The 16852-nt window shown below is 48.6% G+C and overlaps 1 protein-coding gene across 1 annotated transcript in view; it reads left to right on the top strand.

Moving 5' to 3' along the window:
- ELP1 (elongator acetyltransferase complex subunit 1) overlaps positions 1–16852 on the top strand; it is a 686929-nt gene that overhangs the window by 589204 nt on the left and 80873 nt on the right. Inside the window, exon 29 of the mRNA XM_086963713.1 lies at positions 11502–11563. Coding sequence (XP_086819839.1) covers positions 11502–11563 — 62 coding nt within the window. The remainder of the gene's footprint in view (positions 1–11501; positions 11564–16852) is intronic.

Here is a 16852-nt window from a genome sequence, read left to right as displayed (position 1 = left end):
TTTTTCACCACCACATAAAGGCAACCCCATATCAAAATCGGGGATAGCTAGATGGATTGTTAAATGTATACAAATATGTTACCACAAAGCCAAACATATGTTAACAATTCCTCCAAAAGCCCATTCTACAAGGAAAATAGGAGCTTCAATGGCATTCTTAGGGAACATTCCCCTAGATGATATATGCAAAGCAGCTACATGGTCTACACCGCACACATTCACAAAACATTATTGTGTAGATGTGCAAACTAAACAACAAGCCACTGTGGGCCAGGCTGTACTAAAAATGTTGTTTCAAACAACTGCAACAGATACTGGTGGTCGCCACTAGGTGTGGCTACTGCTATACAATCTATGCACAGTGTGTAATCTGCAGCTCATATGCCTCGAACGGAAAACCAGTATGCATCTGTTATTGCCATGTAGAGCTGCAGAGTTACACACGCCCACCCGCCTCCCCGGCTACCTTTATCTGTTCCAGTATTATCTTAATTAGATACAAATCACATGGACATCACTACTTCTTGTACAGCTCCATCACTTCCCTAATGGCGAAAAACAATCGGGGGATGGAGCCGATGCCCATGCGCAGTATCATCCAAAAGAGGAGTCACCTATCCCGTGACTTCCAAAGACTTTTCTACAACAAAATAAACTGCAAACATCCAGGCCCAACACTAGGTGGCCGTCTATGCACAGTGTGTAACTCTGCAGCTCTACATGCCAAGAACAGATGCATACTGGTAAGTAGCATTTTCCTTCTTGGAAAGTCCTTGATGCATCGTCAGTAACTCCTATGCTGGGTTTCATACTCTAATCTGAACCAGTCTTGTACATTTGCACTTACATGTGTTTTGGATAGTAAGGGTATACCCTCATGTCACTTCTTGTTCACCGAATTGTTTGTCATGTTGTAAGGGATAATGTCATAGTTCATAGTTCTGGTGGGAGTTCTGCCGTAGGTCATACCTGCTTGTACTTGCATAAGGTTCTGTGGTTCAGATGTTTTCTTTGTTTTGTAGCCACATAGTTTCCTCTATTAATAACATCTGGTCTTTGGAGAGGTTCTCAGGCCTTCCCAGCTTCCCTCTTCGAAAAGCCTGGACAATTGTTGAGGGCCGCTGCAGGCCATTGCAGTGATGTTAAGTGGAATAGTGAAGTCATGCTGGTATACCTGTCATTGCTTATAATGGGTCTTAGTTTTGTTCTGTTGCCTTCATTCTTGCTTGATGCCTTCTGACTGGGGCCAGGTAAGTAAAGGTGGTTTTAATTCCTGCTTGTCATCCACCTTACCTTGTAGGGTTACAACGGATTGGGATGCCACAGCTCAATATGTCCATGGTCAGGTTGGCTTTTTGCACTTCATTTCTATGAATTTGTCAAGCTTGTCTCCACCTCTAGGGGAGTGAAAGGGAAATAAAATACAAAAAGAAACATAATAGTATCAGGTAGCACTGCATATATCAATTTTTCACCAAATACCCATCCTGTCTTAAGTAGTCTTCAGCATTTACATTGAGCATCTGGAAGTTCTCCTCACTGACAAGTACATCAAGAACAAGCGGCTTACAAATAACACCTAACTTTACGTACAAATCACATCAAAAAGTGACATCGCCTGGCTCTGACTATCCAAGCATTGATTCCTGACACATTCTAAAGCGTCATCCTCCTGAGGCTATAGTGTATGATAAAAAATCAGCAACAGACAACCAGCACATATGTTGGAATAGCTCTCAGTGAGGAACCCTACAGCTTTACTTCGAATCAGGTCATCTGTATCAAATCCATAGGTTTCCACAGACACCACTCTTTGCTTCAGAAGGTACATGGTAAAAAAGACACAAATCAAATGTCTCTGATTCGTCATGTTCCGCGAAGTCAAAGATTTTCTTCTGCAAGCAGACTTCAGAATAGCATATGAAACAAGTACTCATCACATTGATGTAAGTAATATCACAACTGACCCCTTGAAAAGTGTCCTTTGCCAGACCCATCAAGGTTCTCTGCAAGTTTAACAGAATCTCACCTTTCCTCAAAGATCTCCACGTTCACCCACTACCAGCCGATACCACTTACAAAGTCTGCTCCATCTGTGGCCAGCAGGTTCAAGATTTCAGATGTTTACACATCATAAGAGTCCAGAGGAAAAATGCAGGATGGAGAAGAGAAGATGCCCAGCTTTTTCTCACCATGCTTCTTGTATCTGAAATGTGGTAAGCTCTCTTACTCCTCATCTTTAGTAAAGAACTGGATACCTCCCTTTTCCAGTAACACATCATTTCTGTTCGGGTCCATCCTGGATATTTGTCATCATGTCCGGCGGAGAAAGTGAGTTGCGGCTGGAGCTACGTCAGAACCACCTAATATTGTGGAGGAGTTATTGCAGTTTTAAAAAACCACAGATCCATTCTGGCACATAAAGGATATTCACAGATGCGGCATCTGCAGGAAGATGAGTATCCATCAGAAAGTACATTATGAAAGATTAGTAACTTGTTATTCTAGCATGAAACGTGTTGGCCATTTGGTGATTTTACAAAATAAAGAATAATCTGTGAATTGAAAGGAATGATATGATGTTTAAATCACAGTTCCTCTCCATGTGTCTGTGTAGCATTTGGCCCTTCCATTAACAATTGAATATCCACTGTATCAAACAAGGCCTCTGGAATTAATATGACCAGCAAGGTCCTGTAACACTTAACTAAAATGGTGCAATATTGTCTAAAATCTTATATTAAATTGTGAAAAGATTTGCAAAACCTGCCAGCAGCAGCAAAAGAAGTGTGCATGTGATTCTACAAGGCTAACCAATGGATGTTTGTGCAAAGACCGCTTGCTGGAGTGTGGCACCACCCTGCATCAGTGTTTCCAATCGCCTAATAGTCACTTTCAGGTTGCTGTCTTCATGCAGCCTCTTCAGCCTACCTACAGCTAATACACAATAACTAAATGGAGCAGCAATATTTGTGAAAATGTGCCCACTGCAATAAAACAAGAGTGCAGTTGAATCTACAAGAGCTAAATAATGAACGTCTGTGAAGAGAGTATTGCAGTACTTGTGCAGGGTGAAGCACAATCCCCCATCAGTAGTTCCATTCTCCCCAGGTAACCTTCGGCCACCTGTGTTCTTCCTGCCTCTTCAGCCTATCTATGATAAAAGCACTTTGACTGTAGGCAGGGAGTCAGCTAGGAAAGTGCTTTTTCGACGGGCCAAGAGTACAGTGCTCTGACCTCTGGTCAGTTTATTGGTGTAGATTAGTTCTTTGCCTCATACCTTTTGGACTTCTGACATTCTAATTTGACCAACAGTGGCCCTACCTATCACACACAAAATTGATGGCACATAACTATTTTACTAAACTGTAGCCTCAATTCCCCACCTGATGGATGTCTTGCAGGGCAAGACTATAGAAGTGTCCCAAGATCAGAGAGTAATATATGCTAAATTAAAACCGGTACGTACCTTTTTTCTAAACAGGCATGAAAGGATTGCTATTAACAGACTTCACATACTAACAAGGAACATTTCTCATTAAATGATGATATGTTGGCTCCTGCCAAACATGTAGGTCCAGTGAAAGTACATTTGGATAGGGAGTGGGAAAACTTTAAGTTTTTGGAGCATGACTAGACTGCTTGCTGTCCTCGTCCCAAACTAATATTAGAGGATTCTCTCACCAAATTCTATTTTACACTCCCATATGTTACAGCTACGGAGGAGGGAGCCTCTTTTGCAGTGGTGGTGTGCAGGATGGCTGAGGTCCTAATGTCTTGACAGAGGTGCTACAGCCGGAAGTCACCCCCTCAGGACCCTAACTCCCATTCAATGAAGCTGTTATGGATGTCCTGCTTGGGGCCTGATCCAACCCTGCACAGGGGCTCCTGAGAATAGGACGATTGCCCTCACCCATCTTAGTGGTCCAAGCCTCCTCATCGTTCCCTACCACCCTACCGGCTGGACACCTTCGATAAGAGAATGTTTTCTTCCATGAGCCTGACAACTGCGTTTGTTGAACACTGCATGCCGGTCGGGCGATTATTCCTTTATACTATGGATAGTGTTGCCTATTATCTCCGAGGAGGCCTGTGCCATACTCCCTGAAGCTGTAGCCTTGCAGCACCACCCATGGCAGAGAACGTCTGGTTTTTCAGAGTATGTCCATGCTTCCCTCATGGACATGCCCTTTGATGGCTCTCGCCTCTTTGGGGACAAGTCGGATTCAGCGCTGGAGTGCTATGGACAGCAGTGCTATGGCCAGGTCTATGGCCCCTCATCTATCCCAATCCACCTTCTGCCATTTTCGTGGCTATGGGAGGGGTCTCCAACCTAAAGTACGCCTCATTAAAAGTTCACTTGGTAGCAAAAGTAGCCTACACACAAAGCCAAATGGGTAGACACTTCTTCACAACACTGGTTATCAAAAGGATTCTAGAAAGAACAAAAATAATAACTCCACTCACATTGGCTTCGACCCCAATATGGAACCTCATTCTAGGCTAATACAACTAATGAGGCCTCCCTTTGAGCTGCTACATAAGGCAGAACAACGGTTCCTGACCTTGAACACCACCTTCCTAATCGCAATCACATCACTGTGAGGGGTAAACGAACTGCAACACTAACCACCAAAGAAGCCTACATGCAAATACACAAGGACAGAGTAACCATGAGGACCAACCCACACTTCCTCCCAAAGATCATATCACAGTTTCCCGTGAACCAAGCAACACAGTTGCTAGCTTCTTCCATCAACCAAAAACACAAGCCGAGAGAACTCTGCACATGCTAGATATGAGCAGGGTTGTGACGAACTATCTAGAAAGGATAAAGGAGATCAGAAAGGGAAGCTAGCTCTTCGTATCAAATTCAAACAAAGGCTTGCCTTTACTGAAGGGCATCATTGCAAGGTGGATAGTACAAACAATCCAATTGTGCTATTAGAGGACAGACACACGCTTGGAGACAAGACCCAAAGTGCATTTCACTAGGAAGAAAGGAGTCACCCTGGCCTTCCTAGGAAGCTTGCCCATAAGCATATATGTATGACAGCCACATGGTTATCAGTCCACACCTTCAGAAGACGCTATTGCGTAGACATCCAAATAAACATAGGCACAAGTTGCTCGGAAAGTACCGAAACATCTGTTTGCAAGTTCAACATCTGTCTAACACTGCCCCAAGAGTGACATGAGATACTGCTATGAAATCTATGCACAGCATGTGAAACCTGAAAAGGATTTATGCTACAAAACTAAGTGTTTACCCACCAGTAGGAGTAGTTTTGCAGCTTGAAGAGCTTTCTGGATTCAAATGCGACATGCCACCTCCCTAGGTAATGAGGTAAGACAGTCGATAAGGACAAGGTGAGTCACGAATCTGAAGATGTCTACCAAGCGCAGAGCCCTACTGGGCGCAGGTGTGACATCATAGGAGAACAGACATAGCTACAGACCATGTCAAAGAGGAGACAAAGAAAAAAGACAGAAACAAAGGATACTAGAAGACCCGAACCCAACCTATAATAAGGCACAGCATGTGATTCCAGAAACTTCGTCTTGCTGCAAAACTACTTCTACTGGTAAGTAGCCTTTTCTTTACTTACCTTCAGTTTCTTTTTGGTGGATACTTTATCTAACCGCAGATTCCTCACCACTCATCCACCTCCCTGTTCTGTGGTATGGTCTTTTCCATCTAGAAAGATCCCCATTTAAGAATCTGCATGCTTGTTCGGTTAATCAGCCTATGGGATCCGGAGCAGAGGGAGCAGAAGAGATGAAAGACACTGACATCAGCGCCCATGGTTGGCACTTACATGCGGTTCCATTTGCTACTTTCAAAGCTACTGTGCATAGGAGCACTGTTTTTTATTTTTCTGAATCCAGTCTGGCGCCTGTGGGAAATACACAAGTTGAGGAATTTGCATTTAGAGAAGAGTCTCCACCAGAAAGAGTGTTGCTAAAGTTGAGTAACTTATTTGTTTGTGCAGGAGTCGGAATTACGAGTTGGGTGGTATTTACTTCATTCAGTATTTACCCGGTGAGTTAATTACCTCACCCTGTGGTAAATTTCAACAGGGGGAACGTGCCAGCGTTTAACATGAGAAAAGTGTATCATATTTACTTTATCATGCAGATATTGGTGCAGTAAACACCAACAAATGCAGGTTATTCCCAAGAACCTCATAATGAGTGCTATTTATTGCCCAAGATAAATAACATACCTTAGGGAATTGTTATTTATCTGGTTCTATAAAAAGCACCTGGATTTTGACATGCTTGGAATCAGGGCCTAAGTAGCACCAACCCAGAGCCAACTGGAGGGGGCATTGAAGCACGGTTGGGTGGAGCAGTGATTGGGCCAAGGCACAATGCTGTGGCTCTCCATGGCAGGTAGACAACCTTTTCAGCAGCCCCATGTGTCTCCCTACAAAGATAGGGTTCCCTCCGGTTTCATCCTTGGATGTGTGTGTTTCACTGTGCATATTCACTGTCCCACCTTATACCCATGTGTGTCAGTTAGACCTGGCACCCTTGGCGTGGGTCTCCCTTCTATTTTTTTACTGTTGCCTCTTATGTTTTTGCTGGTTTTAGATGCTTTTGGACACTGTGCCACTGCTATTAAGGGCCACAGTGTTCCCTATGGTAAATTGATGTATGGATTAGTGACTCCATGATTTGCTTCTTTGGTTTACTTGTCATACCCTAGTACAGTGCACTGCGGGTGTCCAGGGCCTGTAAATCAAATGCTGCTGGTGGGCTTGCAGCACTGACTGTGCCACCCTCCGGAGCAGCTTGTAAAGTGTGTCTCAGGCCTGCCATTGCAGATCCTGTGTGCAGTCTGGTACTGCCATATTGAGTTGGCAAGTGCACCCACTTGCCAGTCCCTAAACGTTCCCTTTTCTACATATTAGTCACCCCTATGGTAGGCCCATGGGCAGGGTGCATTGTAGGTAAAAAGGTAGGACATGCCCTGATGTGTGTGGCATGTCCTGATAGTGAATTACAGCCATTTTCGTTTTTACTATTGTAAGGCTACCTATTCCCCATAGGCCAAAATGGGCAGTTTGATTATAACATCTTAAAATCCTAACTGACTTAGGGAACCAGGTAGAAATTCGAGTTTAGTATGCCTGAACTCAGAATGATAAAATACATCTTTTAGTGAAATTCGTTTTAACATTCTGGGTTTGAAAATACCACTTTTAGAAAGTAGGTATTTTCTTGCCTAACTATCCAAACCTGCCTCTGCTAGGTTGTGTATTCCTTGTCTGGCTTTTGAGTGACAGGGGCTGGGGGATTCCAGGAGATAGGGTGAATCAGCACAGGGCTGAATAGACCCATCTGCCTTTAGAGTGGTGGGAAGGGAGCACCTGGACTTGAATAGGCTGGGCCTGCCTTTCACAATACTGGCTCCACCTCCTGTGGTGCGTCTGATGTCCCTGGCCTACACTGTCAAAGGAAGAGAAGGAGTTCTGTAAATAAAGTGCTCCAGGACTGCACAGAACTAGTTTTGACTAGGCACAGACACTCTCCGCCTTCAGAGACAAAGGATTTTGGTGTATAAAAGAGGGGACCCAGACCCCAGAACTTTAGATCACTTTTTTAAAAATCAAGACGGACCTTTGCTGAGGAGAAGAACCAGCTAAACTGAAGGAGGAGACTACCCCTATGCTGCGTGTTGTTGGGGTTGGCCTGCAGTGGTTGCTTCATTGCCAAAGAAAGGAGAAAAAGGACTGAGTGTGCTTTCATCATCTTGAGGAAGATCTCCAAGGGCTTGAACTTGAGCTTGCCTCCTGCCTGAAGTCTCAGGGATACAAGACTTCACCCCTTCTGCTTGCCTGTAGCTAGAATTGCATTTTAGCTGCTGCAGTAGGAAATTGCAACACCGACGCTGGTGAACGCTGCCGTCTTCTGCACCGAAGCTGTGAGCGCTGCTCGGAATTGCACCGTAGACCCGACGCCGGCTGCCGTGCCACATCGATGCCAGCGAGCGACACCGTAACCTGCCCGAAGCAGTGAGCACTGCTCTGACTTGTGCCGTGGTCCCGACGCCTGCTGCTGGGCCGCATCAACTCCGAAGCTGACATCGACATCGCGGAACCGATCCTCGACGTGGGTGACCAAGAATCTATCGACAGCACGACATTGTAAGGAACCGTGGTTTCGCCATCACTTCCCTGACTCAGTAAGGAGCCATTGTCATTGTCTCTCCTCCCTGCGCTGCAGTAAGGAACCTAGTCTACACCTCCCCTGCGGTCGTAAGGAACCGACGCCGCTCAGCTTCAACAAAGTCTCATCTCCCCGATGCTGTGAGCTGTCTTTGTTTTTCATCACTTTTCCAAGGTACTGTTCTTTGGGGGTCTGTTTGACTCCTGGCCGGATGCCGCGCACCTCATGGTCGGCGCCGTACTTTGTGATTTCTTCTGTCACGACATCGTGATAATTCACATTGGAGGTTTTTGTTGCTAGAGACTTAGTTTAAGTGAACAACCAATTTTTAAGCACATCTTGAGTACAGTATTGTGGCTTTTTGACGTTTAGTCTTGTGTTAAGTCTATATAAAATACTTATTTTTATAATACAACCTGTGTGGTGCCCAGCTGTAGTGTTGTCACTGTATTACTGTATGTGTTCACAAATGCTTTACACATGCATCTGAGATAAGCCTGCCTGCTCGTTCCAAGCTACCAAGGGGGTGAGCAGGGGTTATTTTAGGAGTGTAGCCCCTTACCCTGACTAGAGGCAACTGTCCCTACTTGGTCAAAGGTACATACCTCTGCCAACTAGAGACCCCCAAATCTAACAGTGTCCTTGCACACATGGGCTCTTTCCTCTCTCCTTATGTCTTATGTGGGTCCTACAATAAGCAAATACTGTGACTTCACTTTTCATGTGCTCTGCGCACTCTTTGGTCGTTTCACTATGTCCCCGGTCGTGTCCTTGCACATGTAAGGGCTCTGCCCTGCATTCATGTGGGCTTTGCGCTGGCTTAGCATGAGTGTGTGTGTGCGCCCCACACATTTATGTCTTCTCTCTGCTACCTCTGCATATTTTCCTTCACACATAGCTCTGTCATGTCTTTGCCATTCACCTTTTTTGTGTCCTTGCACAAAAAAGGGGCATTGTCTCTCAATGTGTGGCTGTGTCTCAGCACACACAGAGATCTTGCCCTCGTGTGGCTCTGAACACTTAGGTGCCATGTCTTGTCAGGCTGTGTCGGCCTTTGCTCATTTGATTCTTGCAAAGAGCAGGACCATGCTTGTTTGTTTAATAAGTCCTTGTGTATATTTGTATTCTTGGGAATGGAGGTAAGGTTTATCTGTGTCCTTGTGAGTGTTCTTGCACACAGGGCCACTCTTTCCCTATCTCACAATGTGTGCCCCTGCACATAGAGCCCACAGCCTAGCCTCAGTCTACCTTTCCATTAAGTGTTTGTCTATCCCTGCACAGAGTAGGGTGTACACCATGTCTGGTCTGTCTGAAGAGGATGAAGAAGTCACAGTGGAGAGCTGCAACAGCCTAAATTGTTTTGTGCCGAGCCAGTACGTGATTTCCTAAACATTTGTAATTGTATTTGTATTTATATAGCGCTTACTACCCCAGACAAGGCGTTAAAGCGCATTCTGGCGAGTAGCGCGCTACTCCGGAACCCAAAAAGGATTAGTGGTGAATTAGTATACTGAAATATGAAATTAATTCGAGCATTGGACATGTGAGTCTGTTATTTGGGTTGAAAAGGATAGTTGAAGGATAGAAGAGGGATTCGTTTGCATTTATATAGCACTTGGTACCCCTGATGAGTTATCAAAGTGCTTTCCAAAGAGTAGCACGCTACTTCGGCACCCAAATAGGATTGGGGTGAATTAATATAGGGTAATGTAAAATTAATTTGAGCGGTGGACATGTGAAGTCTGTTATTTGGATCAGAAAGGATAGTGGAGGGAAAGAACAATGAAGGGTCTTTTCGCAATGTCCCAGATGTCAAAAGTCGGTGCATCGGGCCTCGAAGTGGTGCTGCAGCAGCAGTTCGACTGAACAGGTGGATCCCAAGGAAGCTCACTCCATTCCACTGGCGGCGTGTTTATTGGAGGGCTGCACAAGCCGCCTGCAATATGATACCTGGGACTGTAAGAAGGATGAAGCATAAATTATGGCCATGCATCTTTAAACCTGACGTGAATGGAACTGAGGCAGGCCCCAAGCAGACAAATAATGATTCAGGAGTCTGGAGCAGTCCACTGGTGGCAGAAGTGTCGAGCTATTGCTTCTAAAGCACACACACGATTAGGAGCCATCAGTCCATCCGTAAGCCACAGAAGGCTTGAAGGCTGCTGAAGGGTACAAGTGGTTGGCTGTCACCTTTGTGTAACAGGAAGGCATGCTGGCACACAGCACCAATTTAAAATTGGTCCAGTATGGCCTATTGCAGGGTTCTCCAAAGTTGGTCCTGGAGGGCTGGATCCATGCCAGATTTTTTGCATAGCCCCATTTAGATAAATGTAGTTATCTTAAAAATCTGGCATGGATCTGGCCCACCATGACCGACTTAGGAGAACCCTGGCTTACTGCTACAGGCATACTCGGACTCCCAACTTTTCACCGACACACCCGACTTTTCACCTTATCCATCCAACTCTGCAAATAATTTGGGGGGTGGTCCAACCCATATCCCGCCCCTCAAGGCTAGACAGCCTTGGCATTTTTCAAACCCAGTTTTTGGCATTACTGGTGGCAGGCTCCTGAGAAAATCATTGGACCCTACAGTTTTTAAAAATTAAGCATTCCGAAAGGTTAGTTTTCAGAGATCCAGCATCAGGTAAACGGTTATTTTAAGACTATAGGTCAACATGAAGACTATAATGGAGAACTATCGATACAGAGAGAAGAGGTGGGCTGGAGTTTTGGAATATGGACTCTAGAACCATATGTCTGAAGATTTAACTTTGCCTTCGCTACTATACCAAGTTATGTGGTCTCAGAAAAGTCTCATGTCCCCCGTTCATCATTTCCCATAAATCGCAAAATTTGGGGTACTTGGAAACCGGCACAAAATATAAAGAAACATACTTTTTAGATAAGAATATTTTAGTATTCTTCAAATGCCACTGTGTTCCAAATCGTTCGTTGGTGACTCTGTGCAATATATTGCAGATAGTCCCTGACTCTGTTGCCACTCAGAAAATGTGAGGTCTGTTTTTCACAAACACTGAGCAACTGGAAAACAATGCTGGGGCAGAGCACACTTTTTTGTAGGGGTTGGTACTTCATGTTCATTTTTAGCTGCAGCTACGAGTGCACCGGGCTGCCTAAATTGAGTATTATCCAAATTGTCAATCTGCACTGAAGGCTGATTATCATCCCTAAATGTTTTACAATGAGTAACCTTGACTTATTTCACTTACTTGCCTTTTTTGTTTAAGACTATGAATGTTGTGCATTTCACCTGCCCCCAGAATAATTCAGCCAACTTATCTTTACACTTTTCTTCTTTGCAGGAAAGCTGGTAGAGCATAGGAAACATGCAGAAGCCTCTCTACTTCTAGAGCAGTATGCCCAGGTAATGTAATTGAGTCCCTTTCTGTTTGTATTCTTATTATATTTCTGAAAACCTGGTGCAGTGTGGTGTGATTTTAGAATATGTGACATGCATATTGGCCTTCTCAACTGAAATGAACTTTGATCTGCTGTGCTAAAGGCACATTCATTGTCCTTTGATGCATTTTTGTCTTTGTTAACAAGTACAAGTTTCAGCATATTTAAAAAAAAATGTGGTGCTCTCCTAAACGTAGCTTCCTTCCTTTCAAAATACCAGCCCTGACATCCAAGGACTTTCTTTGTGTACCAGTCAGCAAATACTAAGACAATGAGATATTCACTGTATGTACTTATGTACTGTGAACTCACTGGGGTACCACACATATGCTACTGGCCACATAGCCCGTATATTATTGTAAAATGTAGCATTAGTTTCACTATGTAGAGTTATTCCTACAGATGAGCTAAGTGGGATTAGGACTACGATAATAGAAGTCACCACAACAGGCAAATAGCTTTGTCAGAGTCATCCGAAAACAACTACATCTGAAAGAAACACGTTAGTATTAGATTCCTTACCTTAGAATATCCCCAGGCGTCAGTCTGGATCCGGAAACGTTTGCGTAGCAGTACCCCTGCGCGTCGGTAGGCGTCGTCTGCAGGCGTCCCCTGCGGCTCCGCGTCCGTCGTTGGCGTCGTGCGCCGTGATGACGCCGCTGGAGTATATAGACGCCGCCTCCGCGCGCTGACGTCAGTTCTTCTTTTTTCCGCGCCAGTTAGCGCAGATCTGAAGAGCAGTACTCCGGTCTTCTGACCAAGTTTTTGATCTTTTTTGATCTCTGAATCTTCTACGGTGCCGGTAGGATGCCCGGTTTTAAGAACTGTGACGACTGTGACCGGACGGTGTCGGTCACGGATCATCACCGACTCTGCCTCCGGTGCCTGGGCCCCGACCACGACGTGGACGCCTGCGTCGACTGCCGGGCCTTGACTAATAAAGCTAGGCGGGAGCGGTCCCGCAAGCTGCTCGAGCTCCGGGTGTCGGCACCGCGTCGAGAGCGGTCCCGGTCCGGCCGGAGGTCGAGGGAGCGTTCGAGGGAGCGATCGAGGGAGCGGTCGCGGAGCCGTCACGGACGCTCCGGGAGTCGTCACCATTCTTCTGGTTCCTCAGGTAGGAAGCACAAAAAGTCGGGCGTCGTCTTCGTACCCCCGACTCCCCCCGACGCTCGCGCGAGACGGCCAAGGGTTCGGAAGGAGATTGAGGCGTTCCTCGTGGCCATGAGGGCTCTTTCTCCTCCGGCGGGTTCCGCGGCGCCTTCGGGCCCTGTGAACCCGTCTGGGGGCCCTAGCGGCTTGGGTGACCCTGCCTCGACGCCGTCGGGTGCTCCGGCCCCGGCGCCGCCGACGGCTCCGATCCCGGCGGTCGACGCCGGCTGGTCAACCGGCCTCTCCGGCGCCGATTCCATCGGGGCAACCCTTGGCGCCGCCCCCGCGCGGCGCCGGTTCCCCGGCGCTGGCTCCGGGCGGCGCCGTCCCCATTCCCTCTCCGAATCCGGACGCGGAGGAGCCGGTCTACATCGTTGACTCCGAGTATGGTGAGGATGTAGAATACGGAGAGGGGTGGGAGGGGTCCGAGGACCCTCTGACACGCGAGTGTCAGTATGACATGGACTGGACAGGTGACTTGGGTGACGCCAGTGGTCTGGATGATTCCCCCAACCCTGGTTTTGTCTCGCCTCCTACCGTGGCTACGGAGGAGGGGGCTGCCTATTCAGTGGTGTTGATGAGGGCTGCCAAGGCCTTAAGCCTTGAGCTCCCCGTCGCGGCTGTGAGGACTAACATCCTCACCGAGGTCCTCAAACCGCAGTCATGCCCACAGGAGCCACTGCTGCCATTTAACGAGGCCTTAACGGACGTTCTTTTGGGCACGTGGTTCAGGCCCGCTTCAGGTTCGCCTATTGATAGGAACGTGGCCAGGCGCCACCGTCCGTGTGCGGACGACGCCAAGTTTCTGTCCACCCACCCCACCCCTGAGAGTCTGGTGATCCAGGCCTCCACCTCCCAGACGGCATTCCCGTCGGCCCGCCCGACAGGGAATCGAAGAGGTACGACCAGTATGGCAAGAAGGTCTTATCGTCCCTGAGTCTGGGACTGCGGTCTTGTAACACCGCGTGCCTCTTGGGCCGTTACACCCACTCTCTGTGGGACACGGTCGCGGAACTGCTGCCTGAATGCCCCGCGGAGGTACGGGCTAAGCTCGGCAAGGCTATGATTGAAGGCCGAGATGCAGCAAGATATTCCATCAGGTGTGGTCTTGATACGACCGACTCGCTGGGCAGAGCGATGTCCACGACGGTGGCGATTCGTCGCCACGCCTGGCTGAGATCCGCCAACTTCTCGGCTGATGTCCAGAATGCTTTGATGGACATGCCGTTTGATGGCAGTCGCCTGTTCGGCGACAAAGCGGACCACGCGCTGGAGCGCTTCAAGGACTCCAGGGTCACGGCCAAGGCCTTAGGTCTCTCGACCCAGCGCCAGCAAACGGGTTCGTTTCGCTCCTTTCGTGGCCAAGGAATGTGGAAAATGAGCCCATAATTCTATCGGTGCCCAGGCCGCTGGCGCAAACCGCCTCTTAGTTCCCATGTTGAATAATTACCAAATAAAGAGACGGGCGCTGGAAGCAGGAATGAAGAACAGAGTTTAATTCTCATGAGGAGAGCCAGTCATTTCGGACACGAAACACAGTGTCTTTCGGGAGGTGCTCTAACAAGTGAGCTGAGACTCTTGCTTTTATATCTTACAAAACACTTGATAGTACAATCAGGACAGTATGACGCAAAAGAAAGACATCCCTATAATCCTCGTGTCGATCCTACCCCACATACGTTCACAATGGGGACCCTTGACCTGCTGATAAGAGGGGAGGGCAATCACGCAGCTGAGTGTTCCGTAGGATGTGTACGCCTGATCATAGCCCAGGGGGTGGGGTGGCTAGGACCAATAGTGGATCCTTTGAAGAGGAGTGACTTCATACAATAAGGGCAGTAAATGATATCTCCTGGCTCAGGCGATGGCCTCGGACATGTGTGGTCAGCCGGACTCGGGGGAAGGGGTCATCAAAGGAGTGGTATTCATGCCGCGTGGACAATCGAGCGCGGAGGGAAGGCTTGTCAACAGAGGGGCATTCATGGAAGGGAAGGAGGTGTTGGTCAGGCGCGGCCGTGACTCTCAAGGACAGGGCCTTGCAGAAGAAGAGGGTTTATGACTTGCCCATGTGAGGAGAAGGGAGGGGTAGCCAGGGTGGACACAGGGACAGAGTCACACAGAGAGAGAGAGAGAGAGAGAGAGAGAGATCTGATGACCAGTACATGAGAGAGCGGGGGCAGTCAGGTGCAGCTGGGGAGGGCTACGTCAGCCAAGGCGAAGGATGCCTCTTCAAGAGGGAATGGGGGGTTTGTGCGGGTCGAGCAGGAGAGTCGCCTTTCGCAGCAGGGTCGCACAGGGGGAGAGGGTTTCATGGCCTACGCATAAGAGAGGGGGTTTAGGATATGCGCAGGAGGGAAGCCGGGGATTCCAATGGGTAAAAAGGCCATGGTGCCTAGAATGGCTGTACATATGCATAGGGGTATGGGCTCTTACTGGCAGAGCGATACGGTCAATAATTTACGGTATTCATGGTGCTCACAGGGAGAGGAGTGGGAGAAGAAGGGGAATGAATGCTGTCTATGTACATCAATTTCTTCAACTTTCACAGGAAGGGGCGGTCCCACGCGCCGCAACAGAATTATCAACGCGGTGGCGGCCGTGGAAACCGCCGTGGAAACCGCCGTGGTGGCGGTCGGGGACAGCGGCGAGGTCAGGCCACACCTCCCTCCGCAGCATCTGCCTCTAAATCCTCCTAGTCCGAGCTTTCAGGCCCATGTGACACCAGTGGGAGGCAGGGTTCGCCATCACCTCTCCCACTGGCGCACAATAACGTCGGACAGGTGGGTGTTGCAGCTCGTCCGAAGGGGCTACTCCCTCCCCTTCGAGACAACCCCTCAAACCATGCCACCTCAGAACCACCGTGTGTCGGGGGACCACTTGGCACTTCTGAAAGAGGAAGTTACTGCCCTCTTGGCCAAGGGGGCCATTGAGCGCGTTCCTGGGCCAGAAGTAGGACGTGGTTGCTATTCCCACTACTTTCTGGTACCAAAGAAGGACAAAGTGGGCCTGCGTCCTATCTTGGATCTAAGGAACGTCAACGGCTTCCTCCGGAAGGAGAAGTTCAAGATGTTGACTTTGGCTCAGGTCTTGGCTGCTCTAGACCCACAAGGCTGGATGGTAGCGTTGGACTTGCAGGATGCGTACTTTCACATCCCCGTCCTGCCGGCCCACCGGCGTTACCTGCGGTTCACGGTAGGCCTCGAGCATTTTCAGTTTATCGTGCTCCCCTTCGGCCTTACAAGCGCCCCACGGGTGTTCACCAAAGTGATGGCGGTGGTCGCAGCTCATCTGCGCAGATTGGGGGTCTCAGTCTTCCCCTATCTAGACGACTGGTTGTTGAAGCCGGGCTCGCCCCAGACAGTCGTCGGCCACCTTCAGATGACGGCAGATCTACTGCACCAGCTGGGGTTCTCCATCAATGTGCCGAAATCACACCTGTGCCCCTCTCAAAAGCTCCTTTTCATCGGAGCGGTTCTCGACTCGGCGCAGTTTCGGGTCTATCCTCCGGAACGGCGAATCCAGGATATACAGGCTTTGATTCCAATCTTCCAGCCGTTATCCTGGGTTTTGGTCAGGTTGGCGCTGCGGCTGCTGGGGCTGATGGCTTCCTGCATCCTTCTGGTGCATCACGCCCAGTGGCGGATGCGGGCCCTGCAGTGGGACCTGAAGTTTCAGTGGGCCCAGCATCAGCGCAACCTGTCCGACCACGTCTTGATCTCGGAGGGCACTGCGAGACAACTGCAGTGGTGGCTTACGGACCGCGATTGGGTCAGAGGCAGATCCCTCTCCCTTCCCCAACCGGAGCACGTTGTTGTGACGGACGCGTCCCTCCAGGGCTGGGGAGGCCACTTGGGAGAGGCAGAGATCAGAGGCATCTGGTCTCCGGCGGAGTCCCGGCTCCATATAAACCTGCTGGAGCTGCGGGCGATTCGTTTGGCACTGAAAGCGTTCCTCCCCTTTGTCAACGGGAGTGTAGTGCAGGTGTTCACGGACAACACCACCGCCATGTGGTACTGCAACAAACAGGGCGGGGTGGGGTCGTGGACCCTCTGCCAGGAGGCTCTGCGCCTCTGGCAATGGCTGGAACGTCAGGGCGTGACTCTGG

This window comes from Lissotriton vulgaris, chromosome 3_1 (genome assembly GCF_964263255.1).
Source record: "Lissotriton vulgaris chromosome 3_1, aLisVul1.2, whole genome shotgun sequence".
In the NCBI taxonomy this organism is placed as follows: domain Eukaryota; kingdom Metazoa; phylum Chordata; class Amphibia; order Caudata; family Salamandridae; genus Lissotriton; species Lissotriton vulgaris.
This window is presented reverse-complemented; position numbering and strand designations above follow the sequence as displayed.